This window comes from Pteropus alecto, unplaced genomic scaffold, assembly GCF_000325575.1.
Source record: "Pteropus alecto unplaced genomic scaffold, ASM32557v1 scaffold43, whole genome shotgun sequence".
In the NCBI taxonomy this organism is placed as follows: domain Eukaryota; kingdom Metazoa; phylum Chordata; class Mammalia; order Chiroptera; family Pteropodidae; genus Pteropus; species Pteropus alecto.
The window spans coordinates 6,100,275-6,110,464 of record NW_006435764.1 but is presented as its reverse complement, the minus strand read 5'-3'; the positions used below and the strand labels follow the sequence as shown (position 1 = coordinate 6,110,464).

At 58.9% G+C, this 10,190-nt stretch overlaps 1 protein-coding gene across 1 annotated transcript in view; it reads right to left on the bottom strand.

Annotated features, from left to right (window-relative positions):
• The window catches only part of MAP4K2 (mitogen-activated protein kinase kinase kinase kinase 2), a gene marked incomplete at its 5' end in the record, with an annotated part of 12,554 nt that extends 2,365 nt beyond the window's left edge, over positions 1-10,189 (bottom strand). The window contains 27 exons of the mRNA XM_015588689.2: positions 139-316; positions 414-517; positions 598-656; positions 4,284-4,401; positions 4,508-4,568; positions 4,658-4,737; positions 4,831-4,915; positions 4,996-5,037; positions 5,119-5,183; positions 5,290-5,395; positions 5,496-5,529; positions 5,622-5,660; positions 5,746-5,789; positions 6,397-6,455; positions 6,718-6,796; positions 7,209-7,316; positions 7,426-7,507; positions 7,870-7,932; positions 8,009-8,140; positions 8,220-8,292; positions 8,677-8,719; positions 8,806-8,853; positions 9,149-9,204; positions 9,486-9,550; positions 9,636-9,726; positions 9,958-10,015; positions 10,139-10,189. Of these exons, the coding sequence (XP_015444175.1) occupies positions 139-316; positions 414-517; positions 598-656; positions 4,284-4,401; positions 4,508-4,568; positions 4,658-4,737; positions 4,831-4,915; positions 4,996-5,037; positions 5,119-5,183; positions 5,290-5,395; positions 5,496-5,529; positions 5,622-5,660; positions 5,746-5,789; positions 6,397-6,455; positions 6,718-6,796; positions 7,209-7,316; positions 7,426-7,507; positions 7,870-7,932; positions 8,009-8,140; positions 8,220-8,292; positions 8,677-8,719; positions 8,806-8,853; positions 9,149-9,204; positions 9,486-9,550; positions 9,636-9,726; positions 9,958-10,015; positions 10,139-10,189 (2,023 nt within the window). The remainder of the gene's footprint in view (positions 1-138; positions 317-413; positions 518-597; positions 657-4,283; positions 4,402-4,507; positions 4,569-4,657; positions 4,738-4,830; positions 4,916-4,995; positions 5,038-5,118; positions 5,184-5,289; positions 5,396-5,495; positions 5,530-5,621; positions 5,661-5,745; positions 5,790-6,396; positions 6,456-6,717; positions 6,797-7,208; positions 7,317-7,425; positions 7,508-7,869; positions 7,933-8,008; positions 8,141-8,219; positions 8,293-8,676; positions 8,720-8,805; positions 8,854-9,148; positions 9,205-9,485; positions 9,551-9,635; positions 9,727-9,957; positions 10,016-10,138) is intronic.
• Between the last annotated feature and the right edge of the window lies 1 nt (position 10,190).

Below are 10,190 nucleotides of genomic sequence, written 5' to 3'. Positions count from 1 at the left end.
GAGAGAGAGAGAGAGAGAGAGAGAGAGAGAGAGAGAGAGAGAGACACACACACACACACACACGCTTACACACACACACACACGCACACACACACACACACGCGTGCGCGTGCCCAGCCCCCCAGCCCTCCTGCGTACCAGGTGGTATGAGGACGTCAGGCGTCAGGCCGGCCTCCAGGGGCAGGACGTGGAACAGGACGCGGCAGCCAGGCCCCTCAGGGCCCTCGGCGCCCACACACACCTGTGGTAGCTCCTTCCCATCCAGCACCAGTGGCTCCAGCATCCCTGCTGGGCTGGGCAAGGGGCTGGAGAAGTTCTGGGGGCAGGAGGGGTGCTCAGGTCTCCATTTCTCCCCCCAGGTCCCTTGCCACCCACCCGAGGGTCCCTTTGGCCTCACCCTACCCGCCCCACACCTTCAGTAGCAGGAACTTCTGTAGCGGCTCATACCACTGCAGCAGGAGCAGGCTGGCAGGCAGGGCGGCCAGCAGGAAGGTGCTGCCGGTGTAGGGGTTCCGCACTGCGAGAGAGGCGAGCAGTGGGCACCGGGCTGGGTTTGTGCCCCGACCACTCCCTGGACCCTTCCGGCCCAGCTCTTACCCACGCGGCACTGCAGGCAGCCTTTCGTGTCAGGAATCTTGGTGGACAGGGCGAAGCGCCTATAGGGGTGACAACCAGAGTATGTGTCACACGTGCCCTCCAGGGGCAAGGCCCCTACAGAGCCTTTATCTTCTCTGCCTTACAGGTGAGAGACTTGAGGCTGGGAGAGGCAAAGCAACTTGCCCTGTAACACAGCTGTGAAGGGCGCAGGGTCTGAAGCTGGCCTCACAGCTCTGCCACCCATCTCTACAGCGTGGAGTGTCTGTCTAGTCCAGGGGTTTGGAGCATAGAAGTCCCTCTAACTGCAACTTTGGGCAAGTCACTTAACATCTCCACACTCAATTTCCTCATCTGCAGGACAGGATGACAGTGGTACCCCCCTCAGAGAGTCGCAGTGAGGATTAAATGAGTTAATATGGGGACGGGCTCACAGCAGAGCCTGGCACATCGCGTGCACTCGCAAAGGGCTGGCTTTTATCATACTCCATTATTACTTTCACACCTATTTCCAGTCATTGAAAATTCTTTTTTCGGCAAAAGCAGGGTATAAATGAAGAAATGAATGAAGAAATGAGGGCATGGACGGGCTGGGAGCTGATGCTGGCTCCAGCTCCTCCAGGCACCCAAGTGCTTATAGCCCATCCCCGCGCCACGTGGCCCCGTGTCATGGGCCGGCAAACAGGCCCAGAGATTAAGACTCGCAGGAAAAGGGCAACAGCCTGCCCGCAGCTGCTTCAGCCGAGGCTACGGCCATGTGCAGCCAGTAGCTGGCTCACCTTGGTGCCTGGGAAGAGGTAGGGGTCCTTGTCCAGGTTACTGGCTGTCCCCCAACCTTGTCCAGGTTACTGACTTTATGAGCTTGTTTCTTCCTCTGGGAACAGGGGTACATGTCAGCAGCCCAGCCACCTCCTCCCAGTGACCCAGGCCCCGTCTGTGCCCTCGGGCAGGATGTGGGCCCCGCCAAGGAAGCCAACGCCTGCCTCTCTGTCTGTCTGTCTGTCTGCCCCTCTGTCCTCACTTTTCCCCTTCCCTTGTTCCTCCTACTTTTCCCTAACTGGCCTTTCAGATGAGACAGAGATTTCTGTATTGTTTTTTCCCTCCAAACAATTCTGGTTCTCCACTGTTTACATTTGAAGTGGACATTGGGACTCCACGATTTCCCAAACACACGCCCAAAGCTGCCTGTGACTTGTTAGGCACTGATGGCCTGTGTGCTACAGATCCTGGGCCAAAGCAAAGACTGGCTTGGGGACTGAGCTCAGGAGGCCCTGCCCTGAGGCCAGGCCTCCAGATGCGGTCCTCGAGTGCACACGGGGCAGGATAAACCTGGGTCCCCAATCTCCCCAGCTGCTGTAGCCATTGGCCCATGGGCTCCCAACACCCACCTGGTCATCACAGTGTCGTTTTAAATCCATAAGCCCACAGTCCGGCCACCCACCTTGGAACTCAGCCCCACCCAGCCAATGGCTGACGGAAGTCCCACGTGTACAAACTCAACGTGACAATACTGAATTCTGTTCCACCCGGAGCTGATGACAGCGCCATCCTTCCGCTGCCTAGGCCAAAACCTAGGAGTCAGGAAATGCTGTCGGTTCCATTTTTGAAATAAAACCAGGATCCGACCACTTTTCACTTCTTTCACTGCGACCCTTGTCCCAAGCCACCGTCACCTCTCACCTGATTATTGCAGCAGCCTCCTGACAGGTCTCCTGCTTCTATACTCATCCCCTGCAGTCTGTTCCCAGCACAGCAGCTACAGTGACCCGATGAAAATCTCAGCCCACGTAACTTCTGCAGTGGCCCTCAGGCTGCTCCGAGTCAAAGTCAAAGGCCTCGCTGAGTCCGCAGGACCCTCCTAGATTTTCTCTCTCTCACTTCATCCATGTGGCCACACCAGGCTCCTTACTGGTCCTCAAACAGGCCAAGCCTGCTCCTGCCCCGGGGCCTTTGCAGAGACGTCCCCACCTCCTGGAATGCCCCTCCTCCAGATATCTGCAGGGTTTGCTCCAGCACCTCCTCCACATCTTTGCTCAAACAGCAGCATCTCGGCGAGGTCCTTCCTGAACATCCGGTTTGGTTTAAAACCACAATCCATGGCCCACGCACCTGGGCCCTCCTCCAGCTCGTCACACAGCACTCTCCCCTCTATGCATCACTGCAGAATACACTCCTTTTCTATGTGGACTGTTTGCCCGCCTCTCTCGACAAGTCTGGAATACGTAAGGGTCTCTTAGTTCACAGATGTATTTCATGCACCTAGAACGCTGCCTGGCACATAGCAGGTGCCGAGTGGAGATACGTGCTGAACAAAGGAGGGACTCTAACTTGGACATCTCCCCGGGCGCCTCATAAAACACATGCCGTAATCTGCTCCTCTGGAGGCCTCTCAAACCCTCCCTCTCTCTCACGCTCGATCTGACCAGTCCTCAAATGCTGTCAATGCCACCTCCTCAATACTGCTTGATTCTGTCCGGTTCTCACCATACCACAGCCCCATCATCTCAGGTCACTGTGCCGGCCTCCTTTCCAGGTGTCCTCAGCCTCCTCCTGCACTTCATCCTTCCCACCATTACTACAGCTGGCCAGCAGATGTCTCTTGTTTTCATCTCTCCAGTCCCGTAGCTCCAGGAGAGAGCACCCAGGCCTGGCCCCCCAAGCTCCTCGTGCCCTGCCCACAGAGACTGGCTCAGGGGTGGGAATGGACCTAAGCCAGACCAATGAGAACTGGCCCCCAGACTTTCGTGGGAATTACTTAGAAACAGAGGTTCTGGTTCCACAGGGTTTCAGCGAGGGGAACGCTGGCCTGGAATTACGGGCACCCATCAGTTGCCTGGAAAACCTATGTGAGCATGAAGGCGACAACAGGAAAACAGCCCAGAGAAGCAGAAAGGTTCCCGATGATACCCTTTACACCTGGATCCAGCTGGGCCTGCAGCTGACCCTACTCCTGGACCTTCAGTTACAGGAGCCATTACATTCCCTTTTGTGCTTAAGCCAGTGAGTTGAATCACCTCACTGCCTGAAACAGGAAGAACCCTGATTGACACACAGAGGGGTCCTTCTAGAATGCTTAGGGCTGCTCTGCCCTCCTCCCCTAGGCCAAACACCTTATAATTCCCTGGGTGACCGACATGCATTCGCACTTGTCCTTCCCTGGGCTTGAAAGACTGTTCCCTAACTCGTCTGCCTGGACGACCTCTGCGCACTTCCAAACTCCACATGCTCGCCTGACCCCTCTGAGGTCGCCCCGCCCCGCCCAGCTCTCCCTCTACTTCACCTCAGTACCAGGTGCTCATGGTCAAGGGCTCATTTGTCTCACTGTCTCCAAGCCCAGCATGAGACCTGGTGAACACTAAGCGCTCAGTAAACATTTGCCCCCCATCCTAACGACCGCAGCTCCCACAGTCCGCAAAGCCCTTTCATATCCACTGTCTCCTTCTTGCCTCCCAAAACCCCTGGACCAGGGGTAGGGAAGGCCGTCAGCTGCATTGACCAATGAAGAAACGGGACTCAGAGAGGCAAAGAGACATGTCTAAGATCACAACACGTCTGAGACCTAAGGTCTCAGTGACAGGCAAGGCCATATTCCAACTCTGGCTCTGCCGCTCTGCCTCCCCCTGCTCTCCTCTCCCCTCACGCCGCCCCCCTCCCGCCCCACACACCCAGGCTCCCCCCGGGCCCCTGACCTGGGGATGATGCGCTGGGTGAGGCGGTTGGTGGGGATGGACAGGGGAACCTGTTGCTGTAGTCGCCGCTGCTCAAATAGGCCGGGGAGGTCATGTGCCCAGATGTGCATGGATTTCCCTGCCAGGGAGGGGGAGAGGGGAACTCAGAGGGTTGACGGGCAGGGTGCACCCCCTGCCTGTCTCGCCCCCTGCCTGTCCTACCCCATGCCTGCCCCTATTTGTACCTGAGAGTGACAGCAGCACATTATTCACACAGTAGAGCCAGATGCAGCGATGTGAAATCAGCTGGAGGCCACAGAGCGATAGATGGACAGGGGGTCAGCACACCAGGGCCCCCCAAGGCCCTCCGCCCTCCACGGCCAGCCGGGCCTCACCTTCTCCAGTGTATCCTCATGCAGTTCATGCAAGTTGAGAGTGTAGATGCCTTCCTCGGCTCCCACCACCAGGAACTGATCTGCAGGGTTGGGTATGGGGTCAGAGGTCAGTCACGCCCCCTGGCCCAAGCTGAGGAGTCCCAGACTCTCGCTTCCTCCTGCCCCTGGCCTACCCCGGGTGACAGGGTGAATCCACGTTACAGCAGCATGGATCCGCAGAGGGCAGCCGTTGAAGACCTTGGAGAAGCAGGCACCCATCTGGGGAGGAGGCAGGAGACCGGTAAGGAAGCACAGGGGCAGTGGGTGCAGGGCTGCGAGGTGGTGGGGAAAACACTTACGTGCACTTTGGGGGTCGGCGGGAGCCCGTGGCAAGAAGATCTCTGGGAGGGAAGGGAGGAGTCAGGGCTGACATGACACCCCTGGCCTCCCAGCTCCCCAGTCTCCCTGTAGCACCCCCTCACCTCGGGATCTTCCTGGTGCTTCATGGTGGCCCAGGAGGTGGGGAGAAGCGGGGGGCTGTCAGGGCCTAGGAGAGGCGGGGATGGGGTTCCTGCAGGCACAGACCCAATGTGAATTCCGGCCCCGGTCCCCACTCTGGGCTTGCCTTCTGGTCCCCCAAGCCTGGCACTCACCTGGGGGGCTCGATAGAGGGTCCTCAGCCGGAAGCTCAGAGGAGGATGGCCCTAAGAAGGGGGCCCGCTTGATGGTTCCTATGGCATCATCTGGAGAATCCAGCTCCTGGAAGGAGGGTCAGTTTACCCTGTAACCTGGTCCCGCCCCAACTGCGCTACCCACAGCACTGCCCCATCCCCAGCTCCAGCTTCCGTCCACTCTGCACCTGGAGTTCCAAGGCTGGCCGGATGGTCAGGCTCCTACGGCAAATGAATCAGAGGGAAATGAGATGTGATAAGTGACTGAGCCCAGGCCCGGCTATCCCACGCCTCCCCTGGGCCCAGCCCCTCACCTTTCCTCCAGGGCCTCCTGGACTGACTGCAGCAGGCTCCTGGGCAGGGAGGAGATGGGGTCAGAGGTCAGCCTTTTCTGCTGTCCCCAACCCCTCCCATGCAGCTTCCCTCTCCCTTACTTACCCACTCAGCTCCTCCTTTCCCAGTAGCGTCCACTCTTCCTCCCACTGTGAGGAAACCGAGTCAGAAAGATGGAGAGAGAGAGAGAGACAGACAGAAAGGCAACGTTGAGAGAGCGATCGAGAGAAGACAGACAAACAGACGGGAAGTGAGATGGGAACAGGCAGGAGACTTGTGAGAGAGACAATGAGAGGCAACGAGACTGTGAAAGACACAGAGAAACAGCGAGAGAGGATGAGACGGAGATCGCGAGGGACTGAGGCTTGTGGGGGTGAAGAGATGCCGACGAGGAGACCGTGGGAGAGGAGAAAGACGATGAGTCAGGTGCAGTGACAGATGCAGAGTCGGGCCGAGAGAAGCACGCTGAACGGGGTGAGCGGGGGGATCTGGTGCATGACAGGACCACTTTTGAGAAAGGCAGGGTCACCTTGCCACCTCCCAGATGACTGTCCAGAAGAACTTGGCCCAGGAAGGAGGCCCCAGCCTTCCGTGTCCCTGGGTGGGACAGGCATGCTTGGACAGCTTTCCTAGGCCCGAGGACCAGGCTGCCACTGCTTCAAAGACCCTTGATTTGAGATGCTCGACCTCTAGCATAGCACATGCACCCTAGCCAACCCCTGCGGACCACCCTTCCCACACAGGCAGCTTCCTCACCGGCTCATTTAGTGGGTCCGTTTCCTTCCTGCGTGGGGCGCCGAATTTCACCTGGTGAACTGGGAGGCCCGGCGTATCCGGGTTAGGGGCGTGGAGTCTCAGGACTCACCCCCACACTCACACCAAATCCACACATTCAGCCGCCCCCAACCAAATCTACACACACAGCCCCCCAATCAAACCCACACACTCAACCGCCCCACCAAATCCACACGCGTCGCCGTCCACCAAAACCGCATACTCAGGCCCCCAGCTAAGACCACACACACAGCTCACCCACCAAAGCCCCACACTCAGCCTCCCGCCCCACCACTGACTCACACTGGATCTCTGAGGGGGTCCTCTCGGCCTGGCCGTGCTGCCCCCGGGAATGAATGGTGTCTGGAAACATGTCGTAAGTCTAAGAAAGAACACAAATAGTAGACACACACTTGGTACTCACTTCACACCAGGTGTGCTTCACACACATCGACGTGTTTTCTTGTCACAATTCTGAGATTACTATGAGATTAAATGGCACCCTCATTTCACTAATGAGAAAATCAGCACACAGAGGCAAATAACTGGCCAAAAATCACACAGAAAGCAGAAGATGGCTAAGCGAGGGTCATGGTCAGCCTTGGCCAAGGGCAGGAACCTATCGAAAGGGAGTACAGGGAGGCCAGACCGGCTCAGGGAAGATTCCTAATGGGTGGCTCACCTGGAGGGAAGCTCCCTGTGCTGCCACTTAAAGGGGCCTTGACCTATATTATCTTTGCCTGCCTTACAACCAGGCCAGGCCAAAACCTGTTTCCCCAGCTCCCCTCACTTACCTCCAGGTCACAGTCTTCTGGGGAAGGGGTGCCCAGGTGGGGGTCATTGGCCTTGTCTAACAGCTGTGTCAGGAGAGCCCGAGGGAGCTGCTGGGTTGTGAATGGATGCTGGAGGATTGAGGAGGGCTCAGGTTGGTCCCTGGCCCCCAGGCCCTTGCTTTCAAGCATCGAGCCCCCTGCCCCTGCCCCTGCCCCTGCCCCATCCCCTGCCTCCCACCTGCAGAAGCCTCTCGGCTGTTGGCCTCTTCTTGGGATTCTTGGTCAAGGCTAGCTTGAGGAAGTGGTGGAAATTCTGGGTCCTAGTGGGCACAAGAGCCCCCACACCCCAGGCCCAGGTTAGCCCTCATGCAGGGCATTCTGCCACCTGTCCCCTGCCGTCACTCCAGAAGAGTCTGCTGGTCCTGCCCAGGAAGGAGCCAACCTAAGGCCAAGGGCAGCCGGCCTGAGCAATGCTGCTATTACGACACGGAGGCTCTTCCGTCATCAACCATCCACCCTTCTTTCCTGATCACAGCTTCCTGGGCCCCTCCCACAGATGGCCTGTGGAGGCCCAGAGAGGGTAAGGCTCTTGAGGCTGCACCCCGGGAGCTGGCAGAAGGCTCCTCCACCCCCGTGCAGACCGGCTGAAAAGGGGACCCCAATAAGGGACACGGGCTCTCACCAGCGACTCTTGTCTCTCAGCTTAGGGGGCTGGAAGCTGCTCTTGGACATGAGCATCAAGGCCCTGTGGAAGCACAAGGTCAGGAGTCAAGGGTCAGCAAGGCCTTCAGGGTCAGGCAAAGGGCAAGTGTTCGACTGACCTCATCGGGTGCAGGTGGAATAAAGGGGGCTGTAGCTCGCCCAGCTCGATGGCAGTGATGCCCAGGGCCCAGATGTCACACAGCTCGTTGTAGCCACCTTTGCGCTCCACTGCGGCCACCTCTGGGGCCATCCTAGAAGAAGGGTCACAGATGGGATGGCCAAGTGCCCCACTTGTGGCCCCCACCTCTTCAGCCCACGGTGCAGCCTCACCAGTATGGAGTCCCAATGAAAGACCTCCTCTTAGCCACAGATGCCGTCAGCTCGCCTGACACCCCAAAGTCAGCTGCAGGGAGAAAGAGCTACTCTCATCCTCCCTCTGACTGCCACACCCCACCCACCTCCAGGGCTCAGGCTCAGGATGCACCTGGCAGGGCTCAGAGAGCAGGCAGCCCAAGTTCAGCCACAACTGCCAAGGCCAGGTCCCCCTCCTGGGAGGAGTCAACCACCTTCCATCTCTGACAACATGCTGGGTGCCCTGTTGGACTCCATACAAACCCAACCACAACTTCAAGCAGGAAGGGGGGACTGTTCTATTTTATCAGTGGGGAAACTGAAGCCTAAGAGCTAAAGTGACTTGCCCAAAGACACCCAAGACTTGAATGCAGACTCTAAGACATCCGGAGCTCCCATGGAACCCTCACCCTAATTGTGTCCCAGAGGTACTGACCCAGCTTGACATCTCCCTGGAGGGTGAGGAGAAGGTTGGCTCCCTGTGGGAATGGAGGAGAGAGAATGGTGTCTGGTGTTCCTGAGAGCCTCCTGCCCCCTCCTCTGATGCCCTAGGCCAGACCCCTACCTTGATGTCTCTGTGGATCTTCCCCTGAGAATGCAAGTGGTGCAGCCCCTGGGGACAAAGAGGAGCCACTGAGAGCTCCCAGCACCATCCCACCTCTCCGAAATACCCTCTGAGGACTGGGGCCCCCCACCCAAGCCGCTTCCTCCTCCCCTCTCCCCAAACAGGAAGTGGCTGAGCCAAGAGGGAAATGGGCTGCTTCCGGCAACAGGGCTGGGGCCCCTTCCCCCAGGACTCACAGCCCCTCAGGCCAGCCCTGCCTGAGGTACTCCACCCCCCCCACATCCCCCCCCCACTGGCCAGCTGGGCTCCCTGCCACGGCTCCTGGGGATTGGGGTGCTACTACCTTCAGTGCCTCTCGGCAGACATAGGCAATCTGCCGTTCCTCCAGGGGCCCAGTGGCTGAAATGGAAGGGGTAACGGGTGTCGTGGGGGGTCTGGGGATATGCTGAGCCCTCTCAGGCCACTCTGGGTGGGAGAAGCAGCAGGCATTGCTAAGGTGAAAGAAGTGTTGGCCACATCCCCTCCTTGCACAGTCTAGGATACAGAACCCAGAGAAGGGTAGTGTTTCTTTCAAGGTCACACAGCCGTTGAGTGGAGAGGGGCCCAAGTTCAGGGCCTGTGTTGGGGTAGGAATGGGAAGAAGCCTGTGGCCCTCTGGGGCCTGGAGTCCTGGCCCTCACCGTGGTAAATCTCCTGCAGGGACCCCCCTCCGCAGAACTCCATGCAGATCCACAAGCGGTCATTCCTGGGGGCACACAGAGCTGGGGTGGGCACACGGCAGAGCCACACAGGCGCTGCCTGGGGGTGGGCAGGGAGATAAGCAGCCTCACCTGAGATAGCTGCCAATGTAGGCCACCACATTGGGGTGGTGGCACTCACGCAGGATGGTGATTTCCTGCTGGAGGGAGCTGATGTCGTCCCCTGGGGAACACAGGGTGTAGAAGGATCACCCTAACTCAGTGCCCTCATCTGCAAATGGGCACAGAGTGCTTCCTTCCTCTGAGCCAGACAGATGCCAAGCGACAGCACCTCCAGGGGCCTGCCTCTGGGGGGCGGGGGTGTCTTGGAAATGTCAACTCTTCGCCCCTCACACCGTGCCGCCCGGCTCTCTGCCCTCCCTCGGGCGCGGAGGCCCTGGCCCCGGGCCCTCACCTGGGTCTAGCTTGACTATCTTGACCGCGGCCAGTTCGGACGTGACCGTGTCGCGGGCCTGCAGGGGTGGAGGGGAGAAGCAGGATGAGGAGGGGGGCGGGGCAGGGGCTGGATCCCGCGACAGGGTGCGGAGCCGGCACACTCCTCTCTGCTCTCCCGCCCGACCAGCCGCCGGGCGCACCTTGTAGACGTCGCCATAGGTCCCGGCCCCCACGCGCTGCAGCAGCTCAAAG